The sequence below is a fragment of the Anolis sagrei genome, chromosome 5, assembly GCF_037176765.1.
Source record: "Anolis sagrei isolate rAnoSag1 chromosome 5, rAnoSag1.mat, whole genome shotgun sequence".
In the NCBI taxonomy this organism is placed as follows: Eukaryota; Metazoa; Chordata; class Lepidosauria; order Squamata; family Dactyloidae; genus Anolis; species Anolis sagrei.
In genome coordinates, this window is record NC_090025.1 from 164,312,016 (window position 1) to 164,327,919 (window position 15,904).

The window sequence follows — 15,904 nt, forward strand, 5'->3', positions numbered from 1 at the left end:
GTACATATACACACACATTCAGTGCTCACTTAAGGCGTATCTACAGTGTAGAAGGAATGCAGTTTGACATCACTTGAATTGCCAAGATTCAATGCTAATCGAATTTGGGAGTTGTAGTTTCACAAGGTCTTCTCTACCAAGGAGTGCTGGTTTCTCAACTGCAATGATACCATAGCACTGAACCATGGTAGTTAAATTGGTGTTGAACTGGATGAATTTTACAGTGCAGATGCATTCTCCCCTTTTTACATTCCTAAGGAGACTGTGCTGAGAAACATTTCGGTGACACTGTCTCTTTAAAAAAGTGCGGGAGGGGCTGGCGCCAAAGAGCGCTCGGCGCTTCCCCGCCTTCACAAAAGATGGCGGCTACGACCCGGTTGACGTCGTCATCCGCCCAACCCCAAGATGGCGCCCGCGCTGATTCTGGAACGTCATGACGCAAGAGTTGCTCTCGCGCGCAAGGCCGCCGCCGCCCTGTTACCCAGATCTTATGACCCGCCGTGGAATGAGGTGACACATTGAGCCGAGAGGGGGAGGAGTCGTTCCGGCCGCCTTTGATTGGCTGAGGGGCCGCCACGTGATTCTGTTGGCGGAAGTGGTTGTTGGGTAAGTGAGAGCCTGGTGGAAGAGGCGGGCGAGTAAAGTTCTCAGAAGTGAAACTAAGGTTAGGTTTTGGCTCCGCCTCCTGTAGAAAGGCTTTAGACTTGCCATGGCTGTGTGACATCCTTGAAGGTGGTTTGTTTGAGGGGCTCAGAGCAAGAGAGAGTGGGCCCATGATTCCTCTTGAAGGCAATTGTATTGGTTCCACTTTGCAAGGTGCTTGTACACACTGTAGGCTTATTCCAGTTTGACACCACTTTAACTCAGGCAAGGGCAAACTTTGGCCCTCCAGGTGTTTTGGACTTCAACTCCCACCATTCCTAGCAGCCGGTAGGCTGCTAGGAATGGTGGGAGTTGAAGTCCAAAACACCTGGAGGGCCGAAGTTTGCCCTTGCCAGCTTTAACTGCTCTGAATCAATGCTATGGAATATGGGAGTTGTAGTTTTACAAGGTCTTTAGCCTTCTCTGCCAAAGAGTGCAGCTGACAAACCAAACTAGAACTGGAAATGAATGAGGGAACATAATCATAAGGCACCATGTTCCTTTTAAGATGGAAAAAATGGCATATAAATAGTAATATAATTAATAGCAAGGAGCATACACAAAGAAAGAAAAGAAGAGACAGGTGGACATAGGCACCATTGTATTTGCTTAACGAGGCATTAAATATGTGTGTTTGATAATATCAATTCTTTTTTATTTACTTAATTTTGTGATACTGATTTAATATTTTGTTATTGTTTCTAGGGTGCGGAGTTGTATCCCTGTTGGTTATTATTGTAATGCACTTCATTTTGTGTTTTCTTTTCTGGTAGGTAAGTGTAATTGTGGAGCTTGTTTTCCAAAGGCACCAAATCCATTATAACAGTTTTAAAGGAATTTTTAGGAATGGGAGCCCCTGATGGCGTAGTGGGTTAAACCACTAAGCTGCTGAGCTTGTTGACCGAAAGGTCGCAGGTTCGAATCCGGGGAGCAGTGTGAGCTTCCGCTGTCAGCCCCAGCTTCTGTCAACCTAGCAGTTTGAAAACATGCAAATGTGAGTAGATCAATACGTACCACTCCAGTGGGAAGGTAACGGCGCTCCGTGCAGTCATGCCAGCCACATGACCTTGGAGGTGTCTACGGACAATGCCAGCTCTTCGGCTTAGAAATGGAGATGAGCACCAACCCCCAGAGTTGGACACGACTGGACTTAATGTTAGGGGAAAACCTTTACGTTTACTACCTAGGGGAAAAAAACCTGCTGAGTACATACTACTACTACTACTACAACAACTAATAATAATAATAATAATAATAATAATAATATACTTTATTTATGTTCTGCTTTATCTTCCCAGAGGCACTCTGAGCAGATTACAGTATAAATATAAGGCAAACATACAATGCCTTTTACACAAACAACATACAATACACAGATAAAGGTAAAGGCCTCCCCCTTTTCATCTTTGGCATATGGAAGTAATGAAACATACATCCTGATTGGTACAAAATGCAATTTTCCAAGTCCTGTACTGAAGTAATTTGATACATTATGGTAGTTTGATCGTTGCATACTTCCAGCCAGCAATGTGCTGGCACCTATAAGTTATTTTTCTTTCTTTTTTGGATTTGGTACCTTTTGGAAACAACCTCCACAATTAATGACTTGCTTGCCAAAGCCGAGTCCTTCATGTCTTAAAAGATCTGTGTTTCTTTCTCATCTTCTTTTCTGAAGCAACTGCATTTTACTTAATGAGTAAGTATGTCCATAGATCACTGGTCCCTAACCTTTTGGTCCTCCAGGTGTTTAGGATTTCCAACTCCCAGAAACCCCAGCCAGTAGAGCCAGCTGTCACAGATTCTGGGAACTGAAGTCCAAAACACCTAGAGGGCAAAAGGTTGAGAATCAGTTCTGTAGATGGAGAAAGGGAGAACAAAACAGAAGCTTCTCTAAGCACCCCATCTCAGATTTTATACTATATTTCGCTTGATTTTTTTATTATTGTTGAGTTGGCTTTCTTTCCTCTTCTTCCATGTTTATTTATTATTGTCCAGCAATTATTTCCAAGTTTGCATTTAAATTTATTTTACAGACTAGCATATATAGTGTATACCAAACGTTGCCCAGGCTTGCATTTTCTTTGTGGTTCTTGCTTTCTTGCTTTCTTTCTTCCCTGCCTCCTTCCCTCCTTCATAAATTTTCTCGCTCTCTTTTTTTCTTCCTTCCTTTCCTTCTTCCCTTGCTTTACCTCATACACCTCCACTCCCCTCTCCCTTCCTTTCCTTCCTTTGTCTTCCCTTCTTTTTCATTGTTCCCTTCCTTTTGTCATCCCTCTTTTCCATCATTTTATCTATTTATAACCAATCCTTTATATCTATAGAATATATACTATCTTCTTGTGGTTGTGTCTGAGTGCTGTATAGATATATAGTTATGGGCCAGTAGCTGACCCTTTCTTTCTATATACTGCTATTTTTTAATTTTTGGAGCCTTTATGCCAAAACAATTATTTTAAATTGGGCAATGAAGGGTATGTGTGCCAAGTTCAGCTTAATCAAGCCATGTAGGAACCTTTGTTGTATGTACATACATACATACATACATACATACATACTTTGACTCAGCCTCTCCTCTTTTTTGCTTTTTTTTGTCTTCTGGAAGTGAAATCACAAGAAGGGAAGAAATGTAACCTTGCTTTTTTTCTGTCATCTGTTTATTCATCTTCAGTCCATGTGATATGAATTTTCTAGATTTTACAGACAAGTCATTTGAACCCTAGTGTAGATTTTTATGTATTAATGGCATTTATATTTTGACCTGAATTTTGTTGTTGGCCACCATGAATAGAGTGAATGGCACTGAAGTGGTTCAAATGTATACCTATCCTTTCTTCCGTAGTTATGAAAGAGGATACCGTGGGGTCCTCTTGGAAACATGCAGTTCTTTGGCCGGCTTATGACTACTTTCAGCAATGTCAGCAACTTGTTTGCCAACCCTTTCCGGGTGAAGGAGGTTCCCTTGACGGAGTATGCATCTCGGAAACGTGTGAAGTGGGAGGATAGGGTAGCCTTATATGACAAACATTCAAGCCGCTCCTGGGACTGTGTTCTCATTAATCCTCAGAATCAAACAACAGCCTTCCGGTGTGTAGCAAAGAAATGCTTTTGTTTACTTAATTCTGATTTCTTTATTCCTTGACAGTAAGCATGTGTCTATACTGTAGAATTGCTACAGTTTGACAGCACTTTAACTGCCATAGCTCAATATTATGGAATCCTGGGAGGTATGGTTTTACATGGAGTGTAGCCTTCTCTGCTAAAGAGTGTTGATGCCTCACCAAATGACAACTACCAGGATTCCATAGCATTTAGCCATGGCTGTTAACAGGTGTCAAACTGTTAATTCTACAATGTAGATGTACCTTGAGAATAGTAGGAAAATGAATGCATTTAATTACCACAGCCGAACTTCAAAACTTTGGTTCAGCGCCTCAACCTGGTATTGATAGTAGTTTGGAAGGCAGACAGAGCAAATTAACACTAGCAACACATAGAGCACTGATATATCTGAAGGGCTTTCTTTCACATCCTTTCATGATTGTTTACTTGCAGAGTTTTAGTTTTGAACTGCATTAAATGATAGATGCACCTTAGAACAGAAATTGAAGTCAGTGTGGCTTCCTTCAGAATTACTACAGAGGGTCAATGGGCAGTCTGCAGAGAAATAGATTCCTTTTGCCCTTGTCTCTTTGGTAGACGGGAAGAGTTTGTTGTTTCCCCCCCCTACTATTCTACTAAGAAATTATCAGTTTTCTCCTGCTAGTAATCCCTAAATAGTTAATTTTGTAGGCCAGTATTTTTGCAGGGGTATGTATAATATTGCAATGTGCAGTTATAAAATATTACCACAGTTTTTCTTATTCTTAGTAGAAATGTTTTTGGAGAAAAAGATGAGTAATTTATTTTGTTGTTATCCCCGCCAAGTGGTGGTTTTGCCATTAATATATGTCCTGTTGTCTCATTGATTTAGAACAAAGGTGGACAAAGCATAGCCTTCAAGCTGCATATAAACCAATAAGACCTTTCTAGCACCATTCATAATGGATTTTTTCCAGTTAAAAAAAGGATGTTGGGAATCCTGGAAAGATTTAATGTGCAATTTTATGATGTTTTATGTAAAAAATACCCGAATTCCCCCCTCATCAAAAAGTGTAGTGCCTATTTGGTTACTTCTGATACTCATTCCTTGTATTTTGGCAGGGAGGGCAGGGGCTTTTGTCTTCCTTAACTTTCTGTTATTCTGATGGGATTTATCTACTGGTTTTTCAAAGGCTTCCTTCTATCAGGAATTTAATGGTTCTTGCTGGTTCATTGCTGAGCTTTATAGTCCTGTATCATTTTGTTACTTTTTAAAAGTTCCTGAGATATGAATTATTTTAGTCTTGTTTTGTAAATGTACTTTGAGCTTTGGAGCACAACATATAAATATGTTCGAACTAATTTTCTTTGAAGACTTTTCCAGGTAGACAATGAAGCAGATGCAAATCTGTACTTCGAGATCTATGCAAAGCAGTTGCGCCCATTCTATGAGAGTTATCGTGAGCCTTTATCCGTGGAAAATTTGCAGCAGCTGTTGGACTGTTTTCGAAGCCACCCCAACTGGTCGCTGGCTCACATAGCAGTAGAGCTCGGGCTTATGGAGAGCTTCCGACACAATCATATCCTGAGGTACGATGCTGTTGGAAGATGCTGGCCATTAGGAGCTAGCGTAGGGCAAAAAAAGGCATACTCCAGGCTTAATGTGATCTGCTTGGATTTTGTACTAGATGAGCCTCAAAGTTTACCAACTGGAACTTGATGCAGGAATTGCTTCTTTACTTTTGTGGATGGAGCCAATGACCTACTTAACACCATGAACCATATACTAGGATAACCTGAAGACACCAGTATGAATCTGTGTCTGGGTTACTCACTTCAGTATAATTTATATCTAATCATATTTGTTTTTTCAGTAGCTAGGAGTTTGACACATGTGTTGATTCATCATTTTGTGTTGCAGCTGCATAAACAGCAACAGCGGTGAAAACGAATGCACTCCTCTACACTTAGCTTGCCAAAAAGGAGACCTTGGTAGTCTGCGAGAATTGATAAATGAATGCCATGCCCGTCTAGATCTCACAGACAAAAATGGAGACACGGTCTTTCATTATGCTGTCCGAGGAACAAACCCGAAGATCATTGAGGTGAGGAGTCTAAGAAGTAGGATACTTTCTCTTCTGCAGACATTTCCCTGCCATAATTCACATTATGGGCTAAGGATATGTTTACAAAAACATGTCCTATTCTTAAACCTTGAACTGTAAGATTTAAACTTAATTGTTAACTGCAGTATAAAAGTGAGGTATTGGCAATTAGGTCAAAAGATAAGAAACCTTGTGATAATTTGGGATGGCATTTCCTTTTGTAATTTATGAAAGGATTTTCATACTGTTGGTAAATAGGTAGACTGCATAACTGTAGAATATCTGTAAACAGATGATTATTAGATGTACCAAATTTCTGGAAAATATGCCCATCAGTATTTGTAATACTGGTGAAACCTTTCACAGTTTGAATTTCCTCATAGTAAGATTACATAATATAATAGCTATGAGGATGTTACATAAAGTAGATGCCTCCTTGACCCAAGGCATAATGCCAAATAGTTTCAAGGAGGCAATAGTAAGACTGCTGTTAAAGAAACCAGCATTGGATTCCACTCAACTGAACAACTACCAACCAGCTCCAAATTTCCCCTTCCTGGGCACAGTTCTAGAGGAGATGGTGGCCCCACAACTCCAAAGTTCTTGGATGAAACGAATTATGTGGATCCATCCCAATCTGGTTTCAAGCCTGGTTACGGAACTGGAACAGCGTTGGTTGCCTTGGTGGATGATCTAGGAAGAGAGCTAGACAGGAGGAGTGTGTCCCTGCTGGTTCTCCTGGCCCTCTCAGCGGCTTTCAATACCATTGACTGTGGTATCCTTCTGGGCCATCTCTCCAGAATGGGGCTAGGGGGCACTGTTTTGCAGTAGCTCCGGTCCTTCTTGGAGGATCAGACCCAGATGGTGGAGCTGGGGGACCCCTGTTTGACTCCCTGACTTGTAGCCTGTGGGGTTCCTCAGGATTCAATTCTGTCCCCTATGGTGTTTAACATTTAAATGAAACTACTGGGAGAGATCACCTAGAGTTTTGGAGTTCGGTCTCAAATTTACTAAGATGACACTCAACTTTATTCGTCCTTTCCACCAAAAGCCAAGGATGCTGTTCTGGTCCTGAACCAGTGCCTGCCATCAGTGATGGATGAGGGCCAACAAGCTGAAACTAAATCCAGTCAAGGCAGAACAGGGTATAGGGTTACAGCCTTTGTTAGACAGGGTCACACTCCCCTGAAGATGCAGGTTCGCAGTCTGGGGGTAATCCTGGACTTTTTGCTGGCCCTGGAACTTTAGGTGTGAGTAGTGGCCAGGAATGCCTTTGCACAGTTAAAACTTGTGTGCCAGCTGTGCTTGAGATGCCTTACTTGGCTATGGTAGTCCATAGTCACATCCCATTTGGACTACTGCAACACTCTCTATGTGGGGCTGCCTTTGAAGATAGTTTGGAAGCTTCCGCTAGCTCAGTGATCAGCAGCCAGGTTACTAACTGGGGGTCTGTACAGAGAGAGAACCACTCCCATGTTGCAGCAGCTCCACTGGCTGCCAGTCTGCTTCCTGGCTAAATACAAAGTGCTGACGTTTATTTATAAAGCCCTAAATGTTATTGTTCCAGGTGTCTGTCAAATTGCATATCCCTGTATAGACCACCCCACTGTGGTCAGTGGAGGAGGCTCTTCTCTCGGTCCCACCTCCGTCTCAAGCGCAGTTGGTGGGAATGAGAGTAAGGGTCTTTTCCGTGATTGCCCCCCACCTCTGGAACTCTCTTCTCAAAGAAATAAAAATGGCCCCCACCCTCCTCTTAAAAAGGTTCTGAAGATGCACTTATGCACTTTAGCGTAAGGAGAGGAGGAGGACTAGCACATCTTAAGCACACTGCCAAAGCTATTCATATCTTATGGGCTGGTACAGTTCATTTTAAATTTTACTAGTCAGGCACTTTTTATGCATTTTAGTCGTTTAACTTTTTGGGGTATATGTTTCTGTGTAATTATGTTTTATTTAATTATTAGCATTTTTGATATTATTTTCTTTTGACGATATAAGTTTATTGATGTTAATTTGTATTGATTTGATTTATGCATCTTCATCGACTATTTCATTGAATATTTGCCTTTTTATGTAAACCTCTCTGAGTTCCTTTGGGGAGATAGGGCAGTCTATAAATAAAGTTGTTGTTGTTATTATTATTATTATTAAGTGTTCATAAGAATTTCTATCCTAGTCTGGATCTACACTGCCATATAATCAAGTTTCAGAATGCAGATGAACTGAATTAGCAGTGTAGACTCATATAATCGAGCTCAATGCAATTAAACTGTATTCTGAAATTCGATTATATGACGAGGTTGATCCAGCCCAAGTCCAAAATCACGAACTAGTTTAGAATCTCATAATGTTACTTGTTGAAAATAGCTACTAGCTGTACAGTGATTTATGTCTCTTTGAGAAAATAAGAAAGTCAACATGGGTAGACAGAACAGCTGTGTATTTTGATCTAGGTAGAAATGTGTACAAGCTTTGCAAAGAGCTGTCCTGTGTCTGTCAGAGTTTACTCAAGTGATACTGTTCCATTGTTCCAGCTCCTGGGCAGAAAGTCAACTGCTGCTTTGGACCATCTGAATGAGGAAGGACAGAGTCCTTTGCACTTGGCTTGTCAACTGGGCAAAGAAGATGTTGTCATCTCTCTTTTGAAGGTTAATGCCAAGTGTACTAACTTGGGACCACTGGGTTATCCCATCCACACCGCTATGAAAAACTCCCAGAAAAAGTAAGTTCTTTTGCATAGTGCAGAACTTGGGGAAAATTGTTCCTTTTTGACTTAAAACCTTCATAATTCTCCAGTCAGCATGGCCAGTCCCAAAAAGTAACATTTCCAGGCCTCTGGATAAAATCACATTTCTACAAATACATATGGTTTCTGAACATAGGCAACAGAAGGCCTGTTTTATGTCCCATCTTTCTGTTGTTGTTCATTCGTTCAGTCGTTTTCCTACTCTTTGTGACCTCATGGACCAGCCCACGCCAGAGCTCCCTGTCGGCTGTCACCACCCCCAGCTCCTTCAAGGTCAATCCAATCACTCCAAGGATCCCATCCATCCATCTTGCCCTTGGTCGGACCCTCTTCCTTTTTACTTCAATTTCCCCCAGCATAATTGTCTTCTTTAAGCTTTCCTTTCTTTTCATGATGTGGCCAAAGTACTTCATCTTAGCCTCTATTATCCTTCCCTCCAATGAGCAGTCGGGCTTTATTTCCTGAAGTACTATGCCCATTTCTGGTAAGAGAAAGTAAAACATGCTGTTCCAAGTCACGTGAGCAAAATGACCGCCCTTTCTCAGCATGGCAGGACTAAGAAAGAAAAGGCAACCAGTGTCAGAATACAATCAAATGGTTTTTGGAAGAGCACCAATGGGATCCTCCCATACCTTAACATACTACTTTCTGTAGAATAAGAGCTTTCCTCTCTTATTTTGGATAAAGAGTTCATACCTCCAGCTTACTTTGTCCCAGGCACTTTTTAGAATAAAAATGAGCCATTTTTAAGGATGCTAAATTGGATAGCTATTATTGTGAATATAACTGGAGAAACATAATAGAAGCCAGGGCATGTTGATTCCGAGTTATGGATTAGGAAATGCAATAGTAACCCTGAAGATTATATGGCTTTGAAAACTGTTGCACCTTGCCTCACACTGGGGATGGAAAAGCTGTGTGCTGAAGATCACATCCTTCTCAGACCCCTTCTACACTGCTATATAATCCAGTTAATCAAAGCAGATAATCCACATTATCTGCTTTTAACTGCATTATCTGAGTCTACACTGCCATATAATCCAGTTCAAAGCAGATAACCTGGATTTTTTATGGCAGTGTACAAGGGGCCTCAGTGGGTCGTCTTCCCTTGCATGTTCTCACCCACGTAGCAGCCTCCATTAAAAATGTATTTCCCACCCCAAGATCTTGGAGCAAAAGTCTTTCGGGGGTGAAGAGCTTTTGGGATTTGGCAGAAGAGATAGCCCGGAAAAGTTTGTTAAACAAGAAACAGAAATCCACAGCCAAATCCATCTGGGAAAGTGTAGGTGCAGGATAGAAGCTAACCAATACGATGAAGCCCCATAAGCAAAAGCTACACTGCTGCCTGAGAGTGCTGTGAAGTGGGTCAGCCGGCACTGTGATCTGTTGTGTGTCTGGCACCCATCACTGTTGACTTAATGGTAATTCTAAGGAGGATCTATCGGAGGTTTTTCTTGGCAAGATTTGTTCAAAAGAACTTTGCCTGTTTGAAGTTGAAGGAGTGTACCTTGCCCAAGGTCACCAAGTGAATCTCAGACACTGATCTCCAGAGTCATAGTCCAGTGTTCAAACCACTAAACCATGCTGGCTCTCACCAATCACAGTCATGTTCAAATCACATGCATGCATAGCCTGCCTGTGCTAGAAATTCTGCATGGTACCTGATGCATGAGAAGAAGATATAGGTTATAGTTAGCCTTCCATGCCCCCTGGTGGCGCAGCAGGTTAAACCACTGAGCTGCCGAACTTTCTGACTGAAAGGTTGCTGGTTCAGATCTGGGGAATGGGGTGAGCTCCCGCTGTTAGCCCCAGCTTCTGCCAACCTAGAAGTTTGGAAACATGCAAATGTGAGTAGATCAATAGGTACTGCTTCTGTGGGAAGGTAATGATGCTCCATGCAGTCATGCTGGCCACATGACCTTGGAGGTGTCTATGGACAACGTCACCACTTCGGCTTAGAAATGGAGATGACCACCACTAACCCCCCCCCCCCCGAATTGAACACAAAGAGACTTAAGGAAACCTTTATTTTACCTTTTATCCTTCCACATTTGTGAGTTGACATTTGCAGATTTGATTGTTCACAGATCTGACTAAACTGTGATCTCTAGGAATGTGTGTTCCTCAGTGCAATTTTATTGTTAACCTCTGCTGTAAGTTGGCAAAACTGGAAGTTCTTGAAATTCCTAGAGAGGTGTTCACTTCCAGTGCGATTCTGTAGCCAAACTTGATGGAAGTTGACCATAGGTTCTTTCTGGAAGACCTAGAGATTCCTAGGTTTTTGGTTTTTTTTAAACTAATTTTTAAAAATCAGTTTTTCCCCCCATTTTTGTGAGGTCCTTGTGCCTCTAATTACAGTGAAAATGGAGGGCTGACTGTAGTCTTTAACATGCCACAGGACTCTTTGTTGTTTTCTCTGAAATAGCCTAACAAACCTTTCCCTTTGTAGATAATCTGCATAATGTGCTTGTTGCTCTGCAACTCTTGCTGCCTGTTTTTTCTGCCCTTTTTGTGAGGATTAGATAGAGGAGCCTTGAAATCACATTATAGTTACTGGACGCACAAAGAGCCACACATTCAGCTTCAAGTTGCCTGTCATAGTCCTTCCTTGTTTCCTGCTTTTGTTGTTTTTTCCACTCTTCTAGATGTGCAGAGGCCCTTCTGAACAAGGAGATTAGCCAGATTCAGTTGGTGGATCCACGCCATGGTGCCACACCCCTCCATTGGGCCAAAAATGCTGAAGTAAGCAAGTAGGATGCCAGCTGGGCAGGCCAAAGGATCTGGTTCTTTTCATCTGTCTCATTCTGAATCTTGCTGTCATGGCAAAACCTTTTCTCCCATCCCATCTCTGAACCATCTCTGTATCTTTTATAATCTACCTGGCAGCAAAATGTTTAGCAGGAATTTTACCATTCATGGATACTTGCACAGCCAGAGTTTTTGGGAAAAAAAACATTTCTGGACTACAATGCAGAGTTTCCAGCATGCACGGCTATAGCTGCTATGCCTTTTCAAGCATGGCCACTAACATTTTATAGCTGTGTTTCTTATTATGGAACCTGTACTTCATCACACTAGAGAAAACAATAACTTAAAATCCGGTTTCTGCTTCCTACAGAATTCTGGGGTTTGTAGTTTAGGGAGGAGCCTGTAACAGCCTCACTAAACTACAAACCTCAGAATTCTTCAGGAGGCAGAAACTGGATTTCAAGTGGATTTTTCAAATTGAACATAGGAATGGCACAAGGATTATGAGAACGGATCTGATTTCATTGAGGCGTTATGATATGATTTGATAATTGTTGTTGATTTTGTCTGTTGTATATGATGTGTTTTAATTGCCTATGACATTGTTGTGATAACCTGTATTGTGTAAACCACATTGAGTCGCCTGACTGGGCTGAAAAATGCGGTATAGAAATAAATTAAATAAAATAAATAAATATTTTTTTTTCTCTAGTGTGATGAAGTACTGTAAAGCATGATTTTCCTTGTATAATTAGAAAAACCCATTTCAGTAGTTGTGCTGTGAGGCGATTTGTACTATGAACTTTAGCCTAAGAGTCTTTTTTATTTGTGTTCTTAACTTCAGAGTAGAGTAGGATAGGTTGACTCTGTCTATTTTCAGCCCTTGTCAGCTTCATATGTCCTTGTATTTATTTTGCCCCATGCTCTGTGAAATTCCCCCATAAAGTACATTTTTGGTATGCATTTATATGCTATGAACTGGGTTCCAAATTATGATCCATGGGATATCCTGGGAACTGCCATTTTAGCTGGTTCACTCTAAAAATGTGGCCAAATCACATTCACCCACATAGCTAGTCTGGAGGCATAGATATTTTAAAGATATGTGTGTGTCACCAAGAGGTATATTTTCTTATGTAAAAATAATGATTTTAAAAATTCTATGTTAATTATTTCATGTCAAAAGCATTGTACAAATAAGTATAAAACTGATAAAATAGAGGAGCGCAAGCAGCTAAATATATTTAGATCAAAAATGGGCAACAGCAACTGCATTATCTGTAGCTTTAAACAACTCTTCCTCTGTTCAAGAGGCAGGGCATTGTGAGCAAGCATACAGATGCTGAGTTGTTTGTTGTGCTACACAGTTGTACAAGGTAGCAGATTCTTCTAGGTAGTACCATTTTGCCAGGTTGTCTTTTGATCTGCCCACTCCACTTCTGAGTCTGTTCAAGGACTTCCAAGTTGCCCATTCTTGGTTTGCCTCTGAAGGCAGACCCTCATGCGGGGGCATCCATTTGAGGTTTCCTGGTTTAGCTGTCCAGAGGGATATTCTTGCTTTTGCTGAGAGAACATTAAGAGGAGTGGTGGTTCTCATGAAACTTTTTCTTGATTTGAGTCTACTGGGAGGAGGCTGATAGGCATGCAGTGAATACCTTTCACAATGTTCAACCTTATTCCTCTTACAGTTAGCAGCAACTTCCTGTCACACATCAGGGGGGCAATGCCAGCTTGCTTAAATCTTCACCAATCAACAGGTGTAGGCTTGAGACATTCTGTGATTATTCTACATATTTCATTCAGTGCTATATCCACATGATTTGTGTGGACAGACTTATGCCAAACAGGGCAGGCCTACTCAGCAGTTGAGTAAGCCAAGGCCCGTGCTGATGTTCTTATTAATTTTGGGTCTGCCCCCCATGCAGTGCCATTAAGTTTCTGCAGGATGTTTGTGTGCAGCTACTTTGTGCTTGGTGTTCATACAGTGTTTCCTAAATGTTGGTGTTCAATATAAGGTGACACCGAGATGTTTAGGATGGAAACAATGGCCTTCAACTTTGGATGGATTATTTGTTTTCTAATTCTGGAGGCATTGCTTCTTTGGCCAAATATGTCATAAGCCTCACGATACTTGCTTCAGCCAGGAGAAGCCCCTGGGAGTAACAACATGGCATTTTTTATGGTTTCCTCTGCTCTGGATCTAGATGACCCGGCTACTTATTGAATATGGCTGTGAAGTCAACACCCTCAGTGCAACTGGGGATTCAGCTCTGCACATTGCTGTACGGCGTGGGCGCTTTGACTGCGTGATGGTGCTGCTGACCCATGGAGCCAAGACCAACAGCAAAGGGAAGGATGGGAACACACCACTTCACCTGGCCATGCAGGTGAGCTTCCTGTCAGGCTGCTTTGCCAAGACTGAGGAGATTAGAAGAAATAGAGACATTTTGTCCTTCAAATATTGAGAAACTAAAACTAGGCTTTTCAGAAACAAGTTCTAGATCTACGTCCAGATTTCTGAGTGATTTGCTATACATTTCTCAGGATTTCTGGCTCCCATTGTTTAACATTGGTAACAGCAAAATATCTTTCTAGCCATTCGTGATATCAAGAAAATATGGAGTAGCCAGGAATTGATTTCTGTGAGTTCTGTTCTACTATGCAAAGCAAATTCCTTGTTTCACGATCCTTTCATTCTAAGCATATGTTTTTGTTACTAATCTCTTGCTGGTGAATCTTGTTACCTAGTGAAAAACAAAGTATTGTATATACTCGAGTATAAGCTGAGTTTTTCAGCCCCTTTTTTAGGCTGAAAAAGCTCTTCTCAGCTTATACTTCCGAGTCAAAGTTATTTATTATTTTACTCTGTTATTATTGTTATTATTAGATATACTATTTACTCTATTTATTATTATTATTATTATTATTACATTTATTATTTTATTCCATTTCTTATTTGGGACACAACAAAATTAATATACAGCAAACAAGATACTATGCTGACTTGCATTTGATCATACGTCAGACACTTCCTAAGTGTCTAGGACCGTGTGATGTATTGGTGAATAATGCGTACAGATCCGAGTAGCTTCTTTTGCAGCTGATAGATGGCAGTTTTGTCAGTGATCATTGTTTTTAAGTGCAGGCCAAGATCTTTAGGCACTGCACCCAGTGTGCTGATCACCACTGGGACCACCTTCACTGGCTTGTGCCAGAGTCTTTGTAATTCTATCGTGTAGGCTTCTCCATTTTTCTATTTATTATTATTATTACATTTATTATTTTATTCTATTATTATTATTACATTTAATATTTTACTCTATTTTTATTAAATGTATTATTTTACTCAATTATTATTTTAGTACATTTCTTTTACTTTTATTTTTATTATTACATGTATTATTTTACTCTATGTTATTACATTTATTATTTTGCTCTATTATTATTGGAAGGATACATAAGCATATTTACATTGAAGAAAGTTAGAATAATGATATAATCAGAGTTGGACAATTCTTATCTTAAATTACAGTTTTATGTAAATATTCAAAATCATTTAACCTACGGATGCCTCTAATAATGTAATTTTATTGGTATCTATTTTTATTTTGACATTTAGCAGTGGCTGCTTCATTTCCCACCCTCGGCTTATACTCGAGTCAATACATTTTCCCAGTTTTTGTGGTAAAATTAGGTGCCTCGGCTTATATTCAGGTTGGCTTATACTTGTGTGTCTGCGGTATATGTTACAAGCCTGAAGTTTGTGCAGTCTTCTTTTGAAACAGCATTTACTGGTCCTACTTTTAAGTTCTTTAGCTTCCAGTTCTCCCTTTCATATACCTATCTTTCGGTTTCCTTCAGTCCAGCCAAATGGGTCCTCTTTCCAAAAGAAGCTTGTAGAAACATAGCTCTTTCAGTCGGATGAATATATAGGCAGTTTAGAGTTTGGCTATCTGTTACTAGATGGTCCGGTTTCCTTGTGCAAGAAGTCATGGATCTGACCACACATTCCTTGACAAGCTCTTTTTCTTCTTCTTAATAGCAAGACCATCTAGAAACAATCAAGGCCCTTATTGTGTTTGGAGCAGATATGGATATCCCCAATGATGTAGGGGAGACGCCGGGCTTGTTGGCAGCCAGGACTAGCAAAGGTGAGAAAGAGAGAGACCTGTGGGTTGGAGAGGAGAAGGATGGGAGTAGGTTCTGGGTCTGAGTTGGACTTTGCCAATAATGTGTCAAAGATACATAAGGTCATTGCCCATGCAATCTTCCATGTGAATGAACATATTTAACTTTCTTACTTAAAAGCTGATGATTTTTAGGGCCACCAGCTATGCTGCAGGGCATGTAGGTTGTTAAAATATATTCTGTTGCCCCCTTCCAGGCCAAGCATCTCTACCTGTACAGATAATAATAATAATAATAATAATAATAATAATAATAAAATAAAACTTGATTTATACCCCGCTCCATCTCCCCCAAGGGGACTCGGTGCGGCTTACATGAGGCCAAGCCCATCAATACAATACAAACAATATAACACAAAACATAATAAAACCAAAACAAAATACAAAAGAAAATGCAA

The 15,904-nt window shown here is 40.6% G+C and overlaps 1 protein-coding gene across 6 annotated transcripts in view; it reads left to right on the forward strand.

The window, feature by feature from the left end:
- The first annotated feature begins 482 nt into the window (after positions 1 to 482).
- The window catches only part of PLA2G6 (phospholipase A2 group VI), a 35,273-nt gene continuing 19,851 nt past the window's right edge, over positions 483 to 15,904 (forward strand). For 2 of the 6 annotated variants that reach the window (XM_060777033.2, XM_067469198.1), the window contains exons 1-8: positions 602 to 664; positions 3,482 to 3,726; positions 5,095 to 5,310; positions 5,642 to 5,825; positions 8,360 to 8,547; positions 11,217 to 11,313; positions 13,524 to 13,706; positions 15,362 to 15,470. In XM_060777033.2, the coding sequence (XP_060633016.2) occupies positions 3,518 to 3,726; positions 5,095 to 5,310; positions 5,642 to 5,825; positions 8,360 to 8,547; positions 11,217 to 11,313; positions 13,524 to 13,706; positions 15,362 to 15,470 (1,186 nt within the window). In that variant the 5' untranslated portion in view covers positions 602 to 664; positions 3,482 to 3,517. Of the gene's footprint in view, positions 665 to 705; positions 817 to 2,316; positions 2,339 to 3,481; positions 3,727 to 5,094; positions 5,311 to 5,641; positions 5,826 to 8,359; positions 8,548 to 11,216; positions 11,314 to 13,523; positions 13,707 to 15,361; positions 15,471 to 15,904 lie in introns of those variants that run through there. The other 4 variants (XM_060777032.2, XM_060777035.2, XM_060777034.2 and 1 more) reach the window with 4 other exon arrangements.